The sequence below is a fragment of the Pinus tabuliformis genome, chromosome 3_2 (assembly GCF_031772625.1).
Source record: "Pinus tabuliformis cultivar Carrire ecotype Pingquan chromosome 3_2, CPIR1, whole genome shotgun sequence".
Taxonomy (NCBI): domain Eukaryota; kingdom Viridiplantae; phylum Streptophyta; class Pinopsida; order Pinales; family Pinaceae; genus Pinus; species Pinus tabuliformis.
This window is the reverse complement of record NC_142302.1, coordinates 1,023,452,576-1,023,479,402: the sequence shown is the minus strand read 5'-3', so window position 1 is coordinate 1,023,479,402 and position 26,827 is coordinate 1,023,452,576. Positions and strand designations below refer to the sequence as shown.

Genomic DNA, 26,827 nt, shown 5'->3' with positions numbered 1-26,827 from the left:
TGTATTCAGAAAACTACTGCTTAATAATACAAACCCTCAGCTGTTGCACTGGTTTTCTGTCATTGGGTTTTTCCGGGGACATTTGTCCAAAAATCACTGTGTAGATGTGTTGTATTTCTTTCTTGCTCAATTTCTTGTTTCCGCATTTTTATTCAAATGGTGAAGGTTGCAGTGTATTAGTTTTGGTGTTTATTGTAGGAAACAGTAAATAATTTGTTCAGTAATTAACAGATAGAAGGAGCTTAATCAGTCGTTGTAGTAGAAATTTGGGGCTTCCAAATTTTCACACCCTGATCAGCTGCAATCGCTCACCTTTAGGAACACATATCTTATCTAGTTTGTAGAGTAACCCATCCTCAAGATGTTAGTCAACCGTGTTATCGCCATCATGCACATGACTCTGACTCTGCTACTATTGATACACCTTCTTGAAGTCCTCATCTTCTGAATATGTCTCTCGGTATGCATCATGGGTGAATCTCTCCATGTGCATAAGAGTCCCCAAAGTTGTGATCTTCAATGTGGGTGGTCTTGAAAGCATGTCGGCCAACTTGTTTGTGCTTCCCTTCTTATACTTGATCACCAAATGAAACTGTTGTAAAAACCCCATCCACTTGTAATGCCTGGTTTGTTGTAGCTTACTTTGGGCCTGCAAGTACTGTAACGGCTGGTGATCTGTGTGGATTACTGTTTCCTTTCCCATCAGATAGTGCTTCCACTTCTTCATAGCTTGCACCATGGCATAGAGCTCCTTGTCATAGGTAGGGTAGTTAAGGACTACCCCATGAAATACTTCAAAATGGTAGCATACAAGCCTTCCTCCCTGCATCAAGACAGCTCCCATAGCATACCCACTTGCATTTGTCTCCACTTCAAAGGGTTGTTGCAAGTTTGGTAATGTCAGAATCGGTGCTTAGCTGATCCTCTTCTTTAGCTCTTCAAAAGCCCTTTGTTAACCTTTTCCCTAAGTTGCAGGAAAGGTAGGGTAGGAGGTCGTTTCCGTACAGCAACGAGTACGAAATGCTAAAACGCGTGTGGTACGGCCATGAAAAGCGTTTCCAGCCGTATTGGCACGTTTCACAATACGAAAACGTGCCCAGTATGGCCGGAAACACGTTTCACGGCCGTACGACGCACGTTTCAGCTTTAACTTGTGTTTTTTTTTAATTTGTTTTCTAATTTATTATTAGGTTTTCCTAATGACTTCTAGTTGCTTCTAGATGCCTGTCTAAAGTTATAAAAGTGAACTTTGTCTCATTCTCTCATCACACTATTCAGCAAGTCGTTTCTCTTGGAGACTGGTGATTTTAGCAAAGGAGAAGAGAGGAAGAGAGCAGTTGTTTCAGCTAGGGTGTTTTGAGCAGTGAGCAAAGTAGATTTCAGCAGCAAGAGCAAGAGATTTCAGCAGCAAGAGAAAGAGATTTCAGCAGCAGATTTGGAGTGCAAAGTTTCCGGCTACGACATTCTTGGCTTTTTGGCTTAGCTACAACCATATTTCTCTTCTCTTTTCTGGCATTTTGGGGTAGCTTCAGCTACAAAAAATTAATTTGGGTAAGCAACATTCATTTTGTTAGTTTTTTTCTACTATTTCTTCAATTTTTCTAGGGTTTATGCTGCCAAAAATATGAAAAACGTTTTTTATTTACAGATTTGTTTTTTTAATTTATTTTTGCAGCAATGGCTTCCAACCAAAGTGCAGCTGCAAGTTCAAGCCCTAGGGCCAACCCAAGGGCTGAATATTATCCTCTTTGGAGGCATGTGACGAAGCTTCAAAGATGTGCAGGTGGTGGCTCATGGGAATGGCGATGCAATCTTTGCAATAATTCGTACAAGGGCTCCTACCCAAGAGTGAAGGCACATCTTTTGCATGGAGGAGGGCAGGGGATTGCAGGTTCCACAATAACAACAGATCCATTGGCAAGGAGGGCATATCAAAGAGAGCAAGATGAGGCGGATGGTACTAAGAGAAGGCATGATGACCTTACTCAAGCTCCATCTAACATTGAGCCAACGATTGTAGCTGAAGCAAGAAAGAGGAGAGTCAGTCCCACTCAACAACATGAACAACCACCACCCAAAAATACCAGAGGGGTATCCCCTTCAGTTCAGGATAGCAGAATTGCTAAATTGGTGAATGTGCAAGCAACAGGAGAAATTGATTCCAGAGTGGCTAGGTGCATTTATGCATGTGGTATCTCATTCAATGTTGTTCGCTCTCCTTATTCGCAAGATATGATAAGGGCAATTAACAAAGCTCCTCAAGGGTACAAGGGGCCCAACTATGAGAAAGTCAGAACCCAGCTTCTCAAAAATGAGAAGGAGCTTGTGGAGGATATTTTAGCTCCAATTCGTTCTTCCTGGAGTAGCTCTGGGGTAACCATAGTCTCAGATGGATGGACAGATACAAGGCACAGACCATTGATAAATATCATTCCCACTTCCCCCAAAGGAGCAATGTTTATCAAGGCAGAAGACTGCTCAGGAGAGGTGAAAGATGCACAGTTCATTGTTTATGTTATTATAAAAGCTATTGAACAAATAGGGCCTAACAGGGTGGTGCAAGTTATCACGGATAATGCACCAGTTTGCAAAGCTACAAGTTTAATTATTGAGGGGAGGTATGACCACGTCTTTTGGACACCATGCATTGTCCATAATCTGAATCTGATCTTAGAGGAAATCGACAACAAAGTTTCCTGGATAAAGGAACTCACAGGGGAAGCAAGGGAGATTGTCAAATTCATCACCAACCACCACCAATATTAGGCCATATTTTGAGAGTACTCCAAATTGAAGTTGTTAAAAGTTGTTGAGACAAGATATGCCTCAAACTTCCTGATGTTGCACCGCCTTGTTGAGGTTAAGCATGCATTAGTTTCTATGGTGGTGAGTCAACTTTGGATTGAGTGGAGACAAGCACATTCAGAGCGGGGATCTATGGTGCGTAGATTGTGCCTTGATGAGGATTGGTGGAGTAAGGTAGATTTCTTGCTAAAATTCACAACCCCTGCATTTGAGCTTCTCCGGAGTGCTGACACTGACCAACCTTTCTTAGGAGAGGTATATGATGGCATGGATTCCATGGTTGAGAAAACTATGGATATCATTTCGCAAGAGTCTCCACAACTTTTGTTTGTTGATGATCATTTCGCTAGTTTGGTCAAGAAAATCATTGTTGATAGGTGGAACAATTTCAACACTCCATTGCACACTTTAGCACATGCTTTGAACCCCAAATTTTATGATGAGGAGCTTATTGCTCAAAGCAATGGGAAGAGGAAGGCACCCCATAAGGATAGAGAGGTGGCTAATCGGGTGAAAAAAGCCCTTATGAGAATGCTTCCTTCTCATCTACACAGGGAGGTAAAGGAGGAATTTGCTAGTTTTGCTGCAGGAATAGATGATTATGCAGATATATCAGCTTTGGAGGAAAGAAGCACCATGAATCCAGTTAGGTGGTGGGTTTGTCATGGAGCAAATGGTGTACATTTGCAAAACCTTACCATTCGTATTCTTTTACAAGTGGCAAGCTCTTCATCAGCAGAAAGGAATTGGAGCACTTATGGTTTTATTCATTCTATGAAGCACAATAGGTTGGGCTCACAGAAGGCAGAGGATCTTGTTTATGTGCACTCCAACCTTCGCCTTGCATCTCGTAGGGGTCCAGAATACAACAATGGTCCTTCTAAAGAATGGGATGTGGATGCAGAAAACCTGATTTGGATCTCTCTCTTGCTGCCCTGAATATTGAGGCCGAGTCTAGAAGTGGAATTGGCGCATCATCTTCTTCAACACCACCATCCACTGTTGAGCATTGTACTGCTTCTATTTTTTATGAGGATTGTTATGATGAGGATTAGACTTTTGTCTCTATAGTTCTTGCAGCCTTATAGTCTTTATTGTACTTGCAACCTCATATCTTAATATAAATAAAGGTTGATTTTGAGATTGGATATATAATAAAGGTTGCTTTTGGATATTCCGATATTTTTATTTTCATTATGTGATCATTCATGAGTAAATGTGATGTAAATTTAATCTTAATGTTTAAATGTAATAAATTATAATGTATCATTTATGCTTTATGATTGCATATATATATATATATATATATATATATATATATATATATTCGCGTTTCCCCATTTCCAAAATTTGGGGAGGTCACGTTTCGTATCGCTTCCCGTTTCAGAAACTCATACCCGTTTCCCCGTTCCATGGAAAATCTTGCCACTTGTTATGGTGTGGAGCGGTGCTACTACTGCTGAAAATGAGGCTATGAACTTCCTTAGGTACTGTGTTGTCCCAATGAAACTCCTGACCTCAGAAACATTAGTAGGTATCGGCCATTTCATGATGGCATCCATCTTGGAAGGATCTATGTTCAGTTCTCTTCCATCGATCACATACCCCAGATACACCAAAGACTGTTGCGCAAACTCGCACTTCTTGAGATTTGCTAGCAGTCTGTGCTTCTTCAATGTTTCCAGCACTTACGTCAAATGTGACATATGCTCCTCCCAGGTAGCACTATATACCAGTATATCATCCAAATAGACAATAACAAATGAATCTATAAAAGGGCGCAGCACATCATTCATTAATCTCATAAATGTAGTTAGTGCATTACATAAGCCAAATGGCATGACTAACCACTCATATAAACCTTGCCTGGTTATGAAGGCAGTCTTCCATGTATCTTCTTCTTTGACTCGAACCTGGTGATATCTATACTTCAAGTCCAAATTGGTGAAGTACTTTGCTTGCTACAACTAATCTAGTAGATCATCTAGCCTAGGCAAGGGGTATTTGTTCTTGAGCATGATTTTGTTCAACGCCCTATAATCTGTACACATCAACCAAGTCCCATCCTTCTTTGGCACAATGATTATGAGTGACCGACATGGTGACGTACTCGATCGAATGACACCATGTTCCAGCAGCTATTGCAATTGTTTCTTCACCTCACTTGCTTCTATAACAGAGTGTCTGTACAACCCAATCTTTGGCAATGAGAGTCTGGTAATAGCTAGTTCTCATGCTCCACTTCTCTCGTAGGTGGTAACCCTTTAGGCTCTCAAAACACATCCTTGTATGTCTGTAACAACTCCAATTGTTTATGTTTCTTAGTACACCCCTCCAGGGATGCCTTGCCTCTTATTGACTCCTCTTCAGACTAACTTTCTCTTAAAAACAATAAAACATACTTCTTGCTCAAACTGATCAATTTCTTGGCTTGGTTGGCACTTACCAGTGATATTTTCGACTTGCCTTTGTGCGTGTTGATGAAGAACGATTTTCCATCCTTGATGAGCCGATACTAGTTGGCTCTCCTCATGAATATTGCATCACGCATGCACATGTACGGACTCCCAAACACAACTCCACTACATCAAGGGGAACCACATCTACGTCTACTTCATCAATGAAATCAACATTGATAGCCAACCTAATTTTACACTGTTTTGTTACCTTCAACTCTGCGTCCTTATTTACCCATCCCAATGAATATGGGTTTGGATGATCACGAACTTCTTGACCAGCTCTTCTGCAATGAGATTCGCCTGCAATCTTGAGTCAAATAGAGCTTCAACCTTTGTCTTCTTGACCTGTATCTTTATATGGAATAATTTGGTCATTTCTTTCTCTTCTTGTTGCTGAAGGCTACTCAAATTCACCTCCTTCTGTACTGACGTACAGACGATCTTCTCATCCACCTCGAAGTTGGTTTCAAATTGGTTGCTCGAATCAATGGCCATGAGATTTTTCTTCTTGTTCTTCGAGTTTAGCTCTAGATGCAACTTCCAACATTTTTCCTCTGTATGGCCATCAATGTTGCAGTGGTTACAGTGGTTGCTAGGATCTTTGCACTGGTGTGTTGTGGTTGTTGTCTTCTTATCTTTTCCCCCTTTTTGCTTCTTCTTCCCCTCCTTAGAAGCTTCTTGTTGCTCCTTCTTCTTCGATCCACTTGATTGCGCTCTCTTTAGGCCTGTGTTCTCCAGGTACTATGCCTGTACACAAACCTTGTCCACCGATTTGGGCTTGAACAACATCACTTGCTCACACCGATAATGGTGCAAACCCTGCAAATACTTGATGAGTACATCTGGGTTCTTTGGAGAGATACCCAACATTATAGTTGTCTTCCTGAATTTCGCAGTGTACTCTTGCATGCTTTGGCCTGGCTTTTCACTAAAGTAATGCCACCAGATCCACTGGTCCTCCACGTACCCAATGGAACAAAACTGATTTAAAGAGGGTTTTGAAATCCTCCCACTTAGTCACTAGAGGTTCTCCCTCCAACCTCAGGGTTTCCGTGTGGCTCTCCCACCAAGTCAGTGCATGGCCCTCTAATTTCAGCCACGCGAATGAGATCTTTTTCCCTTCCTCAATCTCATGGACACTGAAATAAACTTCCAGTTGCTGCAACCAGTGGTTTAGCTTCAAAGCGTCAATCACGCCATGGTACGACTTGATATCAACTTTTGCTTCCATTTTAAACAAGGACTCTGATTGGTTCACGACACTCAAACTGGGTTGATCTTTTTCACGTCCTTTCTTCGACTGGTTCTCCATTTCTCCTCGATCTTTTGATCCTCGTTCTGATTTGTCCTCTGCATTCAAACCCCCATCTTCTCCAAATATCCCCAGCTTGCTATTCAAGGCCACCATGAGGAGGCTTACATTGCGGTTGATATCTACGACTTGTTGTTCCAACCACGTAAACCTCACCTCTGCAAGATCACAAGGTTCATTTACAGATTTGTCGGCCATGATTAGGGTTTTATGATTTTTGGCCCCGCCAATCTAGATCCCTGCAATTCTCCACAAAATACCAAAGAAACCCGCTCTGATACCAAATGATCCATAAACTGTCATGGATATTCCACTAGACAGTTTGTCACAACAGATCTGATAATATTATATTAAAAATCTGAGATTCTACACTATTACAGTTTTATTAAACTTTAAGATATGTAGATTTAATTGTAATTAGTGCATGCATGCGAATGGAAATTATGCAGAAAAGTAGAGAACGACAAAATAAGCTCACACACACATAAGACACAAGATATGCTCTCTGGGAAACCCTTTCGAGAGAAAACCCAGCTAGAAGGTGAGGTCGCTTCGCTCTCTTTCTCTGTCTGGAAATATGGCTGCAAGTACAAAGAAGTAATGTTTGTGGCCTGTGGATTGCTACAGTGCACAAATCCTCTCTGTTTTCTCTACCTCCTATCGCTCCTGGCTATCTTTGCTCAGCTATGGAACAAAATGCTCTCGAAAGAATGGAATGCCTCTTCCTCCCAATGGCCTGGTTATAACATAGCCCGATAACCTACTAGTGGTTAATTTTGACAACATCAACTCTTAACTAGAGTTACAATATAGACTCTTCTAGAGTCTTTTACATCATAATCACGTGGCTAGCCTATTTTGTTGAAATTTCTAAGTCTAACACATCAGAAATCCCTACTGCATTATCTAGTTTATTTTCTCCTACTTGTTCTTTTTATTAACAAGTTATTTATAGATATAAATACCGAAAATAAACACAAATGCAGCCTTAACACATATACAGATCAGCAACTGAAATAACTGAGACAATCACACAAGGGGCACCGTTATTTTTGGACAATCATCCCCGGAAAAACCCAATGCGGGAAAATCGGTGCAACAGATATGAGGGTTTTATTATTATGCAGTTTTTTAATACATCTAGGGTGCCAGAAATGGCTCACCCAAGTAGAGAATGTCCTCGGCAATAGTACCTCTCCTCGGAGACAGATATTCTAGCTGATCAAACACCAGATGAACGATCCCACAACAACAATGGCAACGCCTTAGCGGGACAACAAAAGTTGCTCCAAGCTTCTCTATTGCTCTGCATCAACCATCCTGGCTCACCAGCACTCAGTCTTCCCCACGAAAATTCTTCTGGCACTGCCTCTTGGCCCTACGTCAGCTCTGCTAGCCTCTGCACAGCTACTGAAGCCTCTGCGTCAGCTCTCAGACCCTCTGCGTCAACCACGCTGGCCTCTTCAGCCTCTGTGTCAGCCTCTCCAGGCTCTGCGCTGTCTCTCTGGCACTATCTCTGCCTCTCTGTTATGTATTCTCGGCCTCGTGCCGAACTGCCCCTCGCTACCATAGATCACTTGTTCGATTCTGTCAACAAACCCTGCTCTAGAAAATCAAATTGACTGATCAATTTGGTGTATCTCCAACTGACCCTCAAGCTTCCTCTTATACTTTTCCTGTTGAGTCTTCAACGGCCGAGATTAAGTCCCTAATCAACGGCCGAGATTAGATTTGGCTTGATCCATGTCATTTAGAACATTCTCACCCAATTTTATATTAATACCCATTAATATTTTAATTTTCCTAAGTTTAGACTTAGGAACCCCATTAAAAATATTAATTATTTTACTATCTCTCCAACCGGATGGAATTTCCCCAAACCATTTCTGGTGTTGGAGACCTTATGTGCCTTAGCCTCTCCACCAATTTTCATGGCTAGAGCACATCCGATGCTACCACAAATCGACACTCCCTCTTAGTGACGAATGTGTTCTAGTAATGCTCCATCACTGAAACATCACACTGATTCTCCACACCGGTACCTGTGTTGATGCTTGGTCTACTGCCTCACATCATCTGCACTATTGCTTCCTGTATTGCTGCCCATGACACTGCCACTGCCACTGCTACATCTGTACTGCAACTCCCTCTCAACATGCTGCCCATGCTGCCTCTAGCACTGTCACTGCTAACTGTTGCACTGCAACTCAGTTACCGAGAAGTAGGTAACTGACTTCTCCCAAATACTGACATCCCAGTTAGTCTGGAAGCCTCGTGAAACTGAAGTTGCCTCTACTGCTATCCTGTGCTCCCTCTACTGCCACTGCGCTGCTGCATACACCTCTGTGCCTCTCGCACTGCTGCAACCTCCACTGCGTTGCCTCAGAATTCTGCACCCAAGCACTGCCTTGTTGCTCCACTACACTTTGCTCCACCCGACATCTGTCATCATGCTACTATCATTAAGGGCTCCCGTAGCCGGATGTGATCCAAGAGTTTGGGTACCTCAAGCAGTGTTCCACGGGGACCCCCCCCCTAGGGGTCTAATTTCCTCGCTCCCCCGCGCTCCGGGGACTTGGGGACGAGTAGGGGACGTTTCCCCACGCTCCCAAAATGGAGGAAACTCAGGGGGATGTGCCAGGGAAACGTTTCCCTTCCCTGAGGGGGCGTTTCCAAAAAGGGGGGCGTGGGGGGGCGTGGGGGGACAAGAGGGGACGGGGGGGGCGAGAGGGGGCGTGGGGGGACGAGGGGGGACGTGGCACACCTTTAATGCATTAAAAACCATTTTAAATTTTTAATTAACTAAACGCTGAACTTAATCTTTAATTAAGGGGACAAAATTACATTCATGTATGACGTTGTTTGTAGATTCAATTTACGGTTGCAGAACCGGGGACAGAATTACATTCACGTATGACGTTGTCTGTAGATTCAATTTATGTAAACTCATCCATAGTTTCGTTCAAATTTTATATAAATTCCCACACCTGGCGTCAATAGCAACCAGTTACAATTCGAAAGTTCAAATAGTCAAAAAAATATTATATATATACTGTGAAAATTTTATAAATTTGTACTTTCTACTTGAGGAAAATTGCAACAGCACGTCTTCATTATTATGCCCTTCCCCACGCCTCCTTACTCATCCATAGTGTTCCGCTATCAAGTCCGAACTCATTAAGACACAAATATATGGGCAGGATTTGATTCCCCAATCCATGCTTGTCATTGCCAAATATATAGGCAGCATCATTTGATACCCTGACCTCTGCGAGCATGAAATTGGACTGAGCAGAGAGAGTGATATGTAACCGCAGTATATATATATATATGCTACAAGTGATATGTAACCGCAATATATATATATAAGCTGCAAATCTATAGACCTGCATACGCTAAGGAAGCCACGGTGCTCACTCACCTTCTCTCAAAAGTTTGACGGGTCGGAAACCATCTTTTGAATGGAACTTGGTGTCACTCAAAGCTATTGGACGTATGTCAACCACCTGCTGAATTATTATATGCATTATTAAAATAGTTATAAAATAATAGTTGAGAGAATGGTTTTTTTTTCAAGTCATTTCTATGGTTAATGGCGGTTTGTTCTCTAAGGATGATCCAGAAAATAAAATGGTTTAGATTTTGATTTTCGAAAGCCATTCTTATACTAATTTGTTAGGTTGATATGATTGATATAGGTTTATATTAAGGTTAATGTTTTGTTAAGTTACACATTTATGTTTGTATTTACGTTAAGTGAATTTATATAATAATGGTTGGAATATTTTAAAATATGATTTAATGAGTAAATAAATTTATTTTGTTTTTAATAAAAAAAAATTAATTTAAAATTTTATTGAAATCATAATATTATTTAATTGATAATATTTTATTTTTATTTATTTTAAAAAATTGAATTAGAATTTTATGATGTTGTTACTATTCTCATGTCTATTCAATGTTATATATGCATCTTCAATCTTGATGAAATTTAAAAAAAAAAAAAAAAAAAAAGTGTACCTTTTATAGTGGACTCAATCATTAATTAATAAATTATATTTTATATTTATAAATTTTTAAGACCCTGATGCTCCCCCACGTTTCCTAAAAAATGGTAGGGAGCTTTTGCATAGGCCGCTCCCGCGCCCCCTCGCTCCCTCGCCCCCTCATCCCGGAACCTTGGTGGAACATTGACCTCAAGGATCATGCCCCTTTGTAGTTCTTTCGAACTACAACTCTAAATCACCCCACCTCCTTCCTAGAGATGTGGCTTCCATCTCTACCAAATAAATGTTGAATTGGTTCCCTTCTCCCTCTTTCGTTGCTGCCCCAGCAAAACTTAGATCTGGATTTCTTTGGCGCAAGAAACCCTCTAAGGAACAAGCTCCTCTAGACTCCCTCTGAGCCCTGATTTCCTTTGCGGAAATCCTCCCACCAAATGTCGAATCACTCCTCTCCAATCCTCCTTTGCCGCTGCAACTCGGATTTGGATTTCTTGGCTGGAAATCCGTCAAGGTAGCGACTCCTTCTACCTTGGTTCTGTCTCCATAGACACTGTTTTGCTTTGACAGAAATGGCGTCCCACCAGCTCCTTAAATCACAATCTGCCCACAACTCCCCAAGCCCAACAACCAAAGAAACTGAGCCTTTCAGGCTCTGCGCAATCCCGGCAACGGCTGAATTTGCACCTCCTGGCCACAGCATCATATCCTTCCTAGCTGAGAAAGATGATCGGGCACTGCGTAGGTCTGATCTGCCCCTCTCTGCCTCTGCACTGACCCTCCTCCTGGCTCGAAATGATGACGCAAGCTCTGCGTCACTTCCTCTCTAGCTGCTTCTGCTCTAGAACAACGTTGTCTCTCGGGACCGCTGCTACTGCTGCAAATTCTTCAGATTACTGCTGGTGCCTTCAGTTCTCCTGTGATCTGCAATCCTCTGATACCATGTTGAAATTTCTAAGTCTGACACATCAGAAATCCCTACTGCATTATCTGGTTTATTTTCTCCTACTTGTTCTTTTTATTAACAAGTTATTTATAGATATAAATACCGAAAATAAACACAAATGCAGCCTTAACACATATACAGATAAGCAACTGAAATAACTGAGACAATCACACAAGGGAAACCGTTATTTTTGACAATTGTGCCAGGAAAAACCCAATGTAGGAAAAGTGGTGTAGCAAATATGAGGGTTTTATTATTATGCAGTTTTTTAATACATCTAGGGTGCCAAAAATGGCTCACCCAAGCAGAGAATGTCCTCGGCAGTAATACCTCTCCTCGGAGACAAACATTCCGGATGATCAAACACCGAATGAACGATCCCACAACAACAATGGCAGCTCCTTAGCTGGACAACAAAAGTTGCTCCAAGCATCTCCGCTACTCTGCGTCACCCTTCCCGACTCACCAGCACTTAGTCTGCCCCACAAAAATTCTTCTGGCACTGCCTCTTGGCCCTGTGTCAGCTCTACTAGCCTCTGCGTCAACTCTCAAACCCTCTGTGTCACCCACGCTGGCCTCTTCAGCCTCTGCGTAGCTCCCAGCTGCCTCTGCGTCAGCCTCTCCAAGCTCTGCGCTGTCTCTCTGGCACTATCTCTGCCTCTCTGTTATGTATTCTCGGCCTCGTGCCGAACTGCCCCTCGCTACAACAGATCACTGGTTCGATTCTCTCAGCAAACCTCGCTCCAGAAAATCGAACTGACTGATCAATTTGGTGTATCTCCAACTGACCCTCAAGCCTCCTCTTATACTTTTCCTGTTGAGTCTTCAACGACCGAGATTAAGTCCCTAATCAACGGCTAAGATTAGATTTGGCTTGATCCATGTCATTTAGAACATTCTCACCCATTTTTATATTAATACCCATTAATATTTTAATTTTCTTAAGTTTAGACTTAAGAACCCCATTAAAAATATTAATTATTTTAATATCTCTCCAACCGGGTGGAATTTCCCCAAACCATTTCTGGTGTTGGAGATCTTATGTGCCTTAGCCTCTCCACCAATTTTCATGGCTAGAGAACATCCGATGCTACCACAAATCAGCACATTTTCCATGAATAATGGGGGTTGCCGCAACATCCTCCCAAACTATAGCCATGAAAACAGGGAGGTCAACTTCTGAGTGGCATAACTTTTGCATACGGACTCTAATTGACATGCTTCTTGCGTCATTGGAAAGATCTTTGTATGTAGAATAACATGAAATGGTGTTGCACTAAAGTAGCAAATAAGTTTTACCCCCAAAAAACGTCATTTGATCCCTGAAAACGCTTCCAAAAAGTTTCAAACCCCGTTTTGCCAAACTAGGTCCCACCGATAAAAACGGTCCTATGAGCGAATTCCTCCCCTTTTTCCACTCCAAATGCAATGATATGAATTACAAACAATATAATGATCCAATCCGGATCAATACTACCATCCATTCCATTAACTTTCTTCTCTAATTGAGATAACCTAAATTCCAAGTCTTCACTTTCTTCATGAGTCAAGGATGGGCCTTCAATGAATTTAATTGGTGTAGCAGCTTTCTTAGGAGGTATGTTGGAAAACAATAATTGCACTCCTATTTATTACAACCAAAAAAGGGATCTTCTAATCAATAGTTTGGTCATAAGTAAATTACATACCTTAATTTAGAGAATATTAGAATGTTTGAAGCTTTATTGATATATCTATGAGATTGGAGGCCTTCTGGATTTGAAAATTTGTTCTGTAATACTCTAATATGCAGTTTGCAATTCCACAGGTGTGAGCTGAATCTAATGTTCCAACTAAAAGTTATAGTAACTTTCCCAAAATTTGTTGATTTTTTGGCCTCTTCCCATGAACAAACTTGTATAGCGTGCCACATGTCCAACTCTTGAAATATAATTTGGAACTTGTACCTGAAGTACTTCTATGTCTCCTGAAATTCCTGAATATTTCATTTTTGAAAATTTTCAGACAAGATGATATAGCAAAAATACTAAGTTGACATGTTTAAAACTTATTTCATGATTGTTCGTCAACCCTAACTTCAATAGGGTATAACTCTGAAAGTATAGTGAACTAAATTCTGAAAATAGAACTAGTTATTCCCCAATATTTCTCCTCAATATGGTCCAAGTTTCACTTTATGAAGCCTTACAAAAAAAAAATTAAAGTGCAAATGCTGAACTGACCTATTTAAGAATGATTTTTGGAGCATACCAAAACCCTAACTTCATTGGACCATATCTCCAAAAATATAGTGAACCAAGATTTGTAACTTGAACCAAATATTCACCATAATTTCGTCTCAACATGGTCACAGTTTCATGGTCTGAAGCCTCACAGAAAAAAAAAGTTAAAGTGAAAATGCCAAATTGATCTATTTGAGACAAAATTTAGAAGCATTCACAAACCCTAACTTCCTTGGATCATGTCTTTGAAAATATAGCCAACCAAGATCTAAAACCTGAAACAGAGATTGCCCAAGATGTCCTCTCAATCTTCTCCAAGTTTCACCATCTGAAAACTACTAGCAAAAAGTTATAGCGAAAATGTCACAACGACCTGTTTGAAGCAGCAAAACTCTAGAATCAAAAACTCAAAACCAAATGTTATGACCCTTGCACCTTAAAAATAATAAGAAACTAATAATTACAATCATCTTTGAGGAGAAAACCTCATTTTACACTAAATACAATGAACGAGACAATATTTAATGATTCTAAGACTAGGTCTCCATATATATATATATAGGAGACAAAGGGTACAACTATAAAAAAAGGGGACCATGAGAGGTTCTAGCCTACATAACAATATAACAATAGAAATGTAATCACTCAATATCTAGGGCTTAATAAGGGGTTTTTGGGTTAGCATGGGGCTTATATAGGGCTTAACATAATCTATACAAAAGCTTCTACACATTGTTGCATACATGTCCCTCTTTACATGGTCAATTTCACCATCAAAATTAGCTCTCCCATAATCAGATTTTACGAAGTATCTCAGCAGCCTGCTCCAGTGGTGACATGAGACTAAGGTCTCCTCCCTTGGAACCAAGTAGATTTTACCCCTGGCCAAGTTTCCTTATGCATTGCCCTCCTGTTCTTTGTATTGAAGATGAGCCTATCTCCATTAGATCAAAGACGTGATGCATAATCTTCCACATCAATGAGTCAATCATGTGTGCTCCTATTGCATCCATTTTACTTGGACTGTCATCTCTTTGATGACAGCCCCCATTGCTGTCAATCAACCTCTCTCAAATGCCAGAGAGGTCAGCATGATCACCCTTACTGTTATTTCCATTATGATGCTATGCTTCTTTCTAAATGTTACCTCCAGAAGCCTTACCATTTTGCTTTCGGAAAAACGGGGGAAACAGCGCACACCACATATAATTGTTAATCCAAACCTTGAGAAAAATCTGAGTTAACAAGGTTTATCATTTGGAACTTCAAATATATAAGAGATTGTCAGTCAAATGCACTCATTGTTGGTTTTCAGAAGTACAGTTTTATTTTGATGGCCTGCGGTATTGAATAACAAAATTGGAATCGTTCCAAATTTTCTTGGTAGTACCATGTAGATCTTATATGTCATTTTGGGACATCTTCAGAAATGTAAAATCGCATTAGAATTTACAAGGCTTTGAAAATGGTAGGGTGCACCATGCATGAATGAAAAGGCCTGTCACAGGGAGGCCAACTCAGAATCCTCAAAGTCACTATTCTTGGGTCTATATAGGACTTAATGGTTGTACGTTTTGAGAGGTGTTTGGTTATTCTTGATTTCAATTCTGGTAGATATCCAGGGCTCTTATTGATTAGTACAACTTTTCATTTTATGAACATTCAAAAGAAACCATTTGTCATATTAATATAAATCATTCATCACTTATTATTTCAGTTCTCCCCTCTAATTTGTATTAGTTTATGCAAATATTTTGATTCATTTTCTGGCACTTCCTTTTTTTCTAAATGCTGCATATATTCATTCATAAAGCAAATCACTCCTTTTTCACATTAATCCTTTGTAAATTTGCATGCCTACTGTCTTTTTGAACTAGCTTTCATTTCTCTCTCCTTTTTCTATATGTGCATATAAGAGGAAACAAAAATGAGTAATACACAACTCTAAACAACAAGAAAGCAAGTTGAATGTCACAGAAATAACCTTCGGCCAGTTGGTAGCAGTAACATACAGTAGACCAAAGGCCATAATCCCATAATATACCAAAGGCTCACCAAGACTGGGTTCATTTGAAAACCATCATCTCCTTCTAGATTCAGCAGCTTTCTTAAGAAATAGAAATCCCTGTTCTGCAATTTTGAAAATTCAAGAAATAAGAAACAAAGAAGGAAAACAAGAGGTTCCTATGCTATGACATCTTTCTGCCTTGAGTTGTTTTATAATTCAATGAATAGCCACTATTTGATTTCAGATACTATGCTTTCTTTCAGAAAAATGCAAGTTGAATCATTCAAACTATGTTCCTCGACAAGGCTACTTATTACGTAAGTCACTGATTGATGTCAAATCTATTGAGCTTGTCTTCTACAAATAACATGTACACAGCAGTGTTGTAGAACTCAGATTCAGCAATGACTGGGCTAGAGTCCTGTTGTGAGATCAGATCTGGAAACCCCAGTTCCACAGATGTTGAGATCACAAAAGACTTAGGGGATTGAATGGAACTAAACAGCTAACCCAAAAACATGCTAATAAAAGAGAAAAACAGCACTAAAACAGTGAGCTGGAGCTGTCCATTAATGTGCTAGAAGGATAAAGGTAAAGAGTGTAAGTGAGAAAAAAACAGCTAATGAACAAGAGTGCACCTACAATAGATATGGATGCCCATAGGGTTAAACACTTTACTAAGAGAGGCAATGATAATAAATATGAAGCTTGAGTGGTGTATTTATACCACCCAAGTAGGTAGGGCACCTTCTCGAAGGAGGGGTTATGCGCCTGTTACCCACCACTAGTGGGTGACCCCCACAGGAGAACTTTTCTCCTAAATTTGTCTTCAGCCGGCAGCCCTTTGCAGCCACTAGATAGCTCAATGTGCCACCATTCTCTGCCACTTGAGCCAGCCATTGTGTGCCCTCACCCATCTGTTATGATCATATGTTTCAGGATGATAATGTGATTATGATGCTATTTGTTTTATCCTTTGAGGGGCAAGTAAGAGAATGGTATCTTTGTCTCCCTCCTGGTAGTATAGATGACCATGATAAATTTGAATATATCTTTGTAAAAATATGGTCATCTGACGACAAAGGGGCCTTCAATCTTGAAAAGTTTTACCACATAGTTAAGGTAAGATATTAGGGAGTTTATCCAAAATTTTGACAAGATTGTTAGGGACATTCCTGATCACTTTAGACTCCCCGACGCACTCATTCTTGACAAATTCACTAAGGCTGTAGGAGGACATCTAACATATTCATTAAAGGATAAAATGCCCAAGAGTCTTTCTGAGGCCAAGGAAATTGTCATGGAAGTTGAGCAAAACCTGAATATTTCCAAGATGGAGATGTTTGAACATCCTAGAGCTAAGGTTGAAGCCAAAAAGATTAAATCCAAGGACCAGGTTGAGGAAGCCCTTGTCATGGCCCTCAAGAAACTAGATAAATTATTCAACATGAAATCTAGGGATATTAATTATATGAATAAGTTCACCGCTCTTGAAAAGGCTCAAAAATCAAGTTTTATTCCCAAGAACAAGCCTTTTGGCAAGAAAGCTAATGATGAAGGCAAGCAAGGTCCACCCCAAGTTCCTAACACTTTAGCCCCAACTAATGTTGTGGAACAAGAATCATCTTCCGAAGATGAACAAAGTGATGATGAAGAAAGTGAAGATGAGGAGGGTGGTGAGCAAACGAATATAGTTGAAACCAGTGCCTTCAACATCATATTAGGTGACACATTCACTCATCCTCTAATTAGTGAAGTGACACTTAAAGACGAAAAGGATGAGCCTATCCTCAAAGCTGATGATAGTGGGAGATTCAAAGGGGTCCAATACTCGAGAAAGAATGATAAGAACCCCTCAACAAGCTCTGAAGAACCAAAAGAAAAGGAATCTCCTCCTAAGTAGTTCTTATTACCCACCATTTTGTGGGTGATATCCCTAGGAGATTATTTTCTCCAAGACGATCCTCAGCCGACAGCCAGCAGCCCCTTGCAACCACTAGCTAGCTCATTGTGTCATTTCTCCGTCGCCTGAGCCAGCCATGTGGTCCCTCGCCCATTTGTTATGATCGTATGTTTGAAGATGGGCCTCCCAAACCTAAAGGTATGCCTTGTCATTTGGTAATTGAGTATTGTAGTTTGTTTATCATGGACACTTCTGGGTATGGATTAATGGGGGGATTCGGCGGAAAGAATGGGTTAGGTCTGTGCTCTTGTCCCCTAGACCCCTTTTGGATATTAACCTTGGATTCTAGTCTCGTGGGATCTCTTTTACTAACCATTTGGCTTTAGGGATGGTATTTCACAGGAAACTCCGATTTTGGTTGCGTGGTCCTGCTCCCTTATCCACTTATATTCCCCCCCATAGTTGTGGGGGAGTGCCCCCCCCTCGAACCCGCTCCCGAATCGCGCTCCGAGCGGGAGCGCGCTTCCGAAAAAAAATTTGCACTCCCTACCTTTTTCAGGAGCGTTGTAGGGAGCGGTCGCTCTCGGAGCGATTTTTTAATCCCGGGAGCGATCAGGGAGCAATTGCTCCCGATCGCTCCCGGGCATTAAAAAATCGCTCCAGGAGCAATTCGACGGGCGCCGAGAGCGATCCGGCGGAAAAAAATCCGCAGACTCCAAAAAAAAATCCAATTTTAAAATTTTTCTTTTGTTTTAAAAGCCCAATGGGCCTAAAAAAACTTCAGTATCACTTCATTGAGTTGAATTTGTTGGAGAGCAAGTGCTGAGGAGCGAGGAGCAAGTGCCGAGGAGCGAGGAGCAAGCCTGCAGAGGTAAGTAACTTAGTAATTTAGTTAGTTTAATTTAGTTAGGTAGTAATTTAGTTAATTTAATTTAGTTTATTGAGTTTAAAAATCATGAATTTAAATTAAATTAATAAATTAAATTAATTAATCCCAATAAATTAAATTAATTTGCAGATTCAAGAATCAAAACCCTACAAACATCAAACACCATGGACCTGGCTATATTTCTTGGCATTTTCCTCTTCTTGGTCCCTTTTATGGTTATTATGGTGCTGGAGAGTAGGAAACGGAGGGGCCAAACTGAAGAGGGGTATGAAGAAGCTGGAGAAAGTCAAATTAGTGAAAACCCCGGTGAGGAGGAGCTGGAGGAGGGTGAACATGACCCTCAAAAAACTAAACAAGACCAAACTCCATTGTGGAAATATGTTAACAGGGCTGAAACAGGGAGAGGGGGTGGAACCACTAAATTTCATTGCCCCCATTGCAACATTGATTACACAAGTTCATACACCCGTGCTAGAAGACACCTCTGCGGGAAAAGGCCATGGGATGGAGACAAACAAATAGGAATCAAAACTTGTACAGCGGTGTCAGCAGCGGATAGAGCCAAATACATAAGGGAAGAGGAGGAAGCCCAATACAAATCAAAAAAATCAAGGGGTTTCTTTGAACCAAGCTCACAATCACAAAGAACTCCTTCAGCATCCTCCCAAGGCAGTGGATATGGAGGCACAGGGTCATCATCTTTAAGGCGTAGAACCATATCAGATTTCCTTGATGAGGGGTGTAGGAATGATGTGGATTCAAAGGTTTACAGGTTTCTCTATGCATGTGGGATACCATTCAATGTTCTTCGCTCACCTTATTGGCATGAAATGGTTTCTGCCATAAATGATGCCCCTAAAGGATACAAGAGCCCTGGGTATGACAAGGCAAGAACCATTGGCCTTGATCATGAAAAAGCAAAAATATCACATTCTTTGAATAGAATGACAAGTTCTTGGACTGACCACGGGGTGTCCATTGTATCTGATGGATGGACAAATGTAAAAGGCAAGCCATTGATAAGTGTTCTTGTTGTGTCTGTTAGTGGTCCCATCTTTCTAACTGCACATGATTACTCAGACAAGTTCAAGACCGCCATCAACATTGCAGAAGCATTACTTGAAACAATTGAGCGTATTGGGCCATACAATGTCATCCAAGTCATCACTGATAATGCTCCTAATTGTAAGGCAGCGGGAGCAATTATTGAGGATAAATACCCCAACATATTTTGGTCTGGATGTTTGGTTCACACATTGAACCTTCTATTGCATGATATTGTCAAGAACAAAAATGAACAATACCAATGGATTGGTGATTTGTACAAGAAAGGCAAACAAATGATAAAATTTATTACAAATCATAGCAATACCCATGGCCTTTTCCGCAGTCACTCGAGATTGGAGTTGTTGAAGATTGCGAAGACCAGATTTGGTAGCTATTACCTCACCTTCAGGCGCCTTTTGAAGGTAAGAGAGGCATTGGCTAGCATGGTATCAAGTCCACATTGGCAGGTATTAAAGGAAAGGGCTACAAATGCAGCTAACATGGGAGGTTTTGAAATGGTGGAGGCCGCTCTTGATGGTCAGTTTTGGACAAGTGTGAGGCAAGTATTGGATTTCACCAAGCCCATTTATCACATGATTTGGTTTGCAGATACAGACAAACCAGTGATTGGCGAGGTGTATGAGCAGATGGATACCATGTTGGGGGAAATAAAAGATATTGTTCATAACAGAGATCCCAACTTGTACAAACTGATTCATGATTGTGTGTGTGAACGGTGGAATAGACTTAATCTTCCACTACATTGCTTGGCGTATATCCTTACGCCAAAATACTACTCTACATCTTGGTTGGGCCAACCTGCAGCAGGGGGTGGGGTTAGGACCAAACCCCATTTAGATCCAGAGGTAACTAAAGGATATTTGGAAGCATTAGAAAAGTTGACACCTGACAGGGAGGAATGTGCAGCTGTGCGCTTTGAAATAGGCAGATACTTCAGTGGCACTGGTTTGTATGGAAACTTCCATGCAATGGACGACAAAGATAGGTTTGATACTCTCACATGGTGGGAAACATATGGCGGCCACAGACTTTTGCCAAAATTGGCAAAAAAAGTTCTTTCACAGGTTGTAAATACTTCTTCTGCAGAGAGGTGTTGGAGCACCTACAGCTACATACATAATGTGAAAAGAAACAGACTCAATGAAAGCCGAGCAGAAAGCTTGGTTTATGTGCACTACAACTTGAGGTTGTTGAGTCATTGCTGTGATCGGGCTTATGAGGATCCCACATATAAAATTTGGGACAATCACCCAGAGGATGACAATTTGGAGGATGGCATTGTACATATTGAAGAACTGGAAAAGGAACTTGTAAGGGATGAAGATGAAGCAGCTGCAGCAGCCATGCCACCTCCACCTCCACCTCCACCATCCAGTAGCAGTGCTCGAGGTCCAAGTCTTGTTCCTTTGTTGTCGCCACCTCCATCTACACCCTCACGTGGAGGTTCTAGTTCTGGTCGTCGGTCTATGCGGGAGACTCCTAGAAGACCACCACGACCTGCTTATACTCCTGGAGACTCTCGTGGCAAGGGCCACATGTAGATTTACAGTTTACTTGTCTTTTTTAGTTTCTATTAGACTTTAGTTTTCATAACTGTTGAGTTTTGAGTCCTTGACTCTTGACACTTGACTCTTTCATATCATAATGATATTTTTTGTAAACAATATATCACTGTGACAATGAAAATATGAAGTTTGAAGTTGGGCCTTGGCAATTATAACTCATTGGTAATGATGTGAATTATGAATATGATGCTTCGTGAAAGACTAAAGTTGTTTCATTTCATTTCATTATTCATGTTTCATTTTATAAATTTATAACATTTCATATCATGTTAACAGTTAGAAGTTAGGACTTAGAAATATCTTAGATATTACTTCTTGTAATGGTTAAACTTAGCTTACAAGTACAACTTTGGTGATCAATGATGATAAATGTTATTGAATTTTCAATTTTGAAAGCTTGAAGTTGAAACTTTAAGATTGAATTTGATGAATCATGATTCATGAGACTCAATATGTTGCAGTTGTAATATGTATTTTACTAACTTGTGGACATGGTTGATGACGATTATAATTTCTAGATGATTGATGTGATATGGTTCAATGATCAATCTATGTTTTTTTATGTTTTTTATGTTTAATTCATCATTCTACATGTTTTTGTTGACATATATGTATCAAAAATTAAAAAATTAAAAATATATATATATATTTTTAAAAAATCGCTCCCGGATTCGCTCCCAAACCGGGAGCTTCTGAAAATGGTCGCTCCCGCTCCCAAGCAACATTGTTCCCCCCTTTCGACTCATTACTACCCCATTCATCATTTCTCCCACTTGGCTCCACATAGGATTAGCTTGACCCTTCCCCTTGCCCACACCTTGGGTCAAGCCTGGAATGATACCCGGAGGTTGATGCAGCTAAAAAGAAAGACAAAAGCATATTTGGCCACATTCAATAGGAAAATGTACCACAAAATGCAAAAAATGGTCAGGACAAACACATTTAGCACGTGAACAAAAACCAATACATGAGCTCTACCCCATCATCATGGCCATCGCCCTAGTTCCTACAGGTTCTATGAGCCTCCTTCATCATATAGGAACCCATGATTGTCCCAACCCCTGGTGGGTAATGAACTGCCCTACCTTAAAAGGGGGTATTCACTGCTATATCTTATGTCCCCAAACAACTGAGGAAAGGTGATTGCTGTTGCAAATGACAATGGGAATGTTGATACAAAAATCCAAACTGCTGCAAACTTGTGTTGAGATCTCAAAACCATATAGTCTTCAACTGCTACACACCCGTGTGCAATCTTGCATATGTGAATAAATGGTGTTGATGTCGAACATAAGCAAGAATCATTGGATTACCGACCATTGAGGATGTCGTTAACCAATGCGAGATATCCCACCTTTGATGTCAATGGGAATCAAGGCACTAGGTACATTCTACTAGCCATGAATGGATTTGTCAAAGTTGAATGGACTGCAGAATTCATCCACCAAGAAACATTGATGTATTTCCTTAGTAGATGACAAGGATACCTGCCATTAAGGCATGCAGGCTCCCAGGTACCTTATCTAACCCTAACCTTGGTCCCAGATAATTTGTTGATGTCGATGGGACAAGGCTTGTTGGCAGGTGGGCCTTAAGGGATCCCACATCAACCAACTCGAGTACAAACATAATGACTTGAAAGATACATGATTTGAAGAACTCATACAAATTTACAAACTTTATTAGGAACCTTGCCCGCCAATTACCTGGTTTTCAAGAAAGTCCCTGCCCAGTTGCACCAAACAAACTGGTTTTCACAAAAGGACTTATTTTTCTCTTTACTATTTTCATTTATTTATTTACAATACTAACTTTCCTACTATACTGGAGAAAATATGTCCTCCTTCAAGTGAAAGAGAACTTCCAATGAAGCCATGTGCGGATTAGGTACAAAGATATATTCATGCCCAGATTTAACATATAAAATTTAGAATATACATGAGCATGAAAAATCAACAGTTTTGAAAGATGTGATACAAAGAGTATTTGAAGATGAGAGTGGTACTTTGACTGGATTGTGATTTAGAACCAATGCTCGATGTAATCCTAGTGGTATTGGCTCATTTCTTCATTTGGACCACTCTGAAATCCCTCCTCGGTCATGCCAGGCAAACTTGAATAATTGGTCTACGGAATGCATACAAGGCTTGTAGGGCATGGTGAAAGTTCTTCGAACTCAGGTTCAGCTGGATGCTCCCCATCATATTTGGTACATGATTGCTCGATCTCCTTAGTAGATAGGCAAGAGGAATCAAGGGAGACTTCCAAATCCTTTTCTGGTTGTGGAGAGATAGATAATTTCCTGAATGCAGTCAGGATGAACTCTTCCTGAGAGGCAAATACCCCAACTACTGCTAGGATTTGAGAAAGTGCTTCGAGAGACATTCTTTAAGCTTCTCAATCATTCTCAAATTTCTCCTACTAGTTGATGATCTTTGTCTCGCAACATGGATTAGTACAAAGGGGTTATTACAACACCCCAAAAATGTTTTGTCTTTAAAGAGCTTGAATTTTTAATCTAAATGAATTAAAATTGCTAATTGCAATAAAACTTACCAAACTTGAACTCCTCGCTTACTTGGACAGCTAGACTTTGGAGTGACCCCAAACCAAAGCAGATGCGTGGCTCTTCACTCACGTCTTACCGTCATCTCTGCCCTCTAGTTGCCCTGCAACTAAGATCACACAGAAAACTTGTGAAAGAAACTATGCTCTAATCCTTTTTGCACCTCCCCGACAACGGCGCCAAAAATGTTGGGGAAATTATATGTGTTATAATTCCAACATTAAATTATCAATCCGGGGTCGTAAGACTTAGAGGCACAAGCGCAGGTAACGCAGGATCAGAACATCTAACCTAAACTAGAGTGAGAAATCAATTTACTGTTTAAGTACATAATTGCTATTTATAGTTTGAAACTAATCAATTGAGGAAAACATGCTCAAACAATACGAATAAGAAATTCTAATCACTGTGCAAACGAAACTAACTCTAATTAATCATAAACCAAGCAATACAAATTACTATTCAAATGATTTTAATCTAAATGGAAATCTCAATCTAAATAATAAGATCTATTTAATCTAAGTACAAGAATATTAAATCAATCAAGATTAATTTAAAATGATACCAAACTTATGCTAAATCTTAATTCCAATAAAATTCACTCTCATTCAAACAATCTTAAACTAAGGCAATGGTCAAACAGGACTTCAACTAATCTAATTCCCGGGATCACACAAATCAATAAGCATTCAAACTTTAACCTCTAACATCACTCTGCAATTGCTTCAAAAGAAACTAAGTAAACCAAGATTCTAATTGACATGCTTTCATATTTAAAAGACTACAAAATAAGAAACTATTTTATCCTTAGATTACTTTAATCAAACTCAAGAAATCATTCAAACATAAGCGCATTAACCAACAATTCTATCAATAACTAATTACAATTATAATGCATCTCAAAACTAAACTACAACTCCAAACAATGATTTAATGGTCTCGTTGCATTGATTTCAAATACTTGATTGCCAAAACACAATGTTACAAGAAATTATAGTGAATCAGTAAGGTACGGAATCAATTTTAATTCATATTTAAAAGAAATAGAGTTATCGATCTCTTGTTTATCCAATTAAGAAGCACCTTTGAGTATTTCAATCGTAAACATGTAACAAGGGATTATTTATGCAAACCAATCATTGATCAATGCCATTCATTAGCTTGCAACGACTTGGAGATGATATGTCTATTTAATTTCAAGAAAACAAATTACAACCTTCAGTACAAAATCGGAATTATGAGATCTAATTAACAAATGTTTTCAAAATAAAATCCCTACGTCTAGATCTATCCTATGATGTTTTACAAAACTTGCTTCTAGGCGGTGGTGGGCCCTTGCCACTCCCAGAGCAAGTCTAAATTAACGCAATACTCTCTTTAAAAATCAAAAACACATTAATACTTATAGCAAATTGAGTGCAGAATCAGAGTTGTATTAAAATTCAAAACATAAGTTTATATGCATACATTCTTTCAGTCCTTCTGAGGCAAAGCAAAACTTATTACATCAATCCTTTTGATCTATCCTTTTCTTCCTCCACACAAGCCATGGCTAAGCCATTTATAAAATTTACAAGGCGAATTTTGACTCTAACAGTCATTTTCCTTAATTCTGGAAAATTGCATATTTTTAACAAATTGGCCTCAAAGATATTTGCATATCTTCCTAACCATGGCGAATTTTGGAAAACTGTTTGGAGGGAACCTAATTTGTCATATTTGCAACAAAAACCTCTCTTGGATTTTTCTCATTCAACTCCATTTCCTCGGAAAGCGTGCCCGAAGTTGGATGTTTGGCTCTTTTTGCAAATTTGGGCAAGATTCTAGAATTCTGGAAAAACATTTTTTTTATAAAACTGCCTCAAAGACCCGTGTATAACTTTTGAACCAAAGCAAATATTGAGAAATGGTTTTGGTTATAGATAATTTTTTATATTGGTAAAAAACCCCATTTGCTCATATTTTCGAGATTCGCCTCCAGTTGCACGCAAATCGAGGTCAAACTTGGCATTTTGAAAATTCTGCGGATTTTGAGCAAATTTGTTGATTTTCTTCTAGAGACCCACATGTGCGACCTGGGTGCAATCCAACTCATGGGAAGGTGTTAGAACATCATTTTGGACAATAACCTTCCTCGGTTTTCCCCAGAAGCGTGCCAAGATGTCGAAGCTCCAAATTGGATATTTTCACCTACAGGAATTTATTCCATACTCAACCTGTAGCAACTAGTTTAATTGGCTTGTGAAGAATTTTGGAAATGGAACCTTGCGGCAAATGAACTTAGCAAAATAACGTCATTAGTAAATCATGACTAAATCATCTCTAATCATAGAAAAGCTAAGAAAACTGTTAAATTATGGTATGTTCTATGCTTAGAGTAGTTTACTTATTTTTCTTCTTATTAGTCACAGATTAGCAATCACATGTACATTAAGTAAAGTGCAGATAGAACATTAAATGGTCAACAGAAAACAAGCCAAGACAAGAGACACAAGATGTGGCGGCTAGCCAGGGACAAACCCCAATGGGGGAAACCCTTTGATCAAATCTTCTTTTATCTTCAATAGTTTAGCAGAGAGAAATAGTACAAAATCTGAATTCTGTAATTTTATATCAACAGCAGCAAACCCTAGATCTGCAAAGTTAAACTTGGTCAAACTAGTTGAAATTGACCTCTAAAATGCTTGGTCGATTTCCGGTCAACTTGTCCTCGAACAGCCTGAAGAAACAGCCCTTAAACAGCGCCAAAAGTATAGTCAATTTGCAGATTTCTGAAGTCAACTTGCAGCCCTAAACTAGGGCAGTCAACACCGGTCAAACCAAAGGTCAGATCACCTCGGTTTTTGTGCCAAAATTTGCGGCCTGCCTAGGAGAGGCAGCCACACCCAATCCACACCTCTGGATGGTCAACGCTTGGTCAATGTTGGTCAAATAACTGACCTACTGCCCTAGCATCCTTCTTTCTGCGTCTTCCTTGCCCTAGGACGTCTTCCTTTCAGCCACACGTGTGAGAGAGAGAGAGATGATGAGTGAATGAAGTGTACAAATGAGGAGGAGGCACCTAGTATTTATATGAAAACGTT

The 26,827-nt window shown here is 40.0% G+C and overlaps 1 protein-coding gene across 1 annotated transcript in view; it reads right to left on the bottom strand.

Annotated features, from left to right (window-relative positions):
• LOC149184069 (uncharacterized) overlaps positions 1-26,827 on the bottom strand; it is a 141,533-nt gene that overhangs the window by 101,731 nt on the left and 12,975 nt on the right. Inside the window, exon 2 of the mRNA XM_089418834.1 lies at positions 15,730-15,875. Coding sequence (XP_089274960.1) covers positions 15,730-15,875 — 146 coding nt within the window. The remainder of the gene's footprint in view (positions 1-15,729; positions 15,876-26,827) is intronic.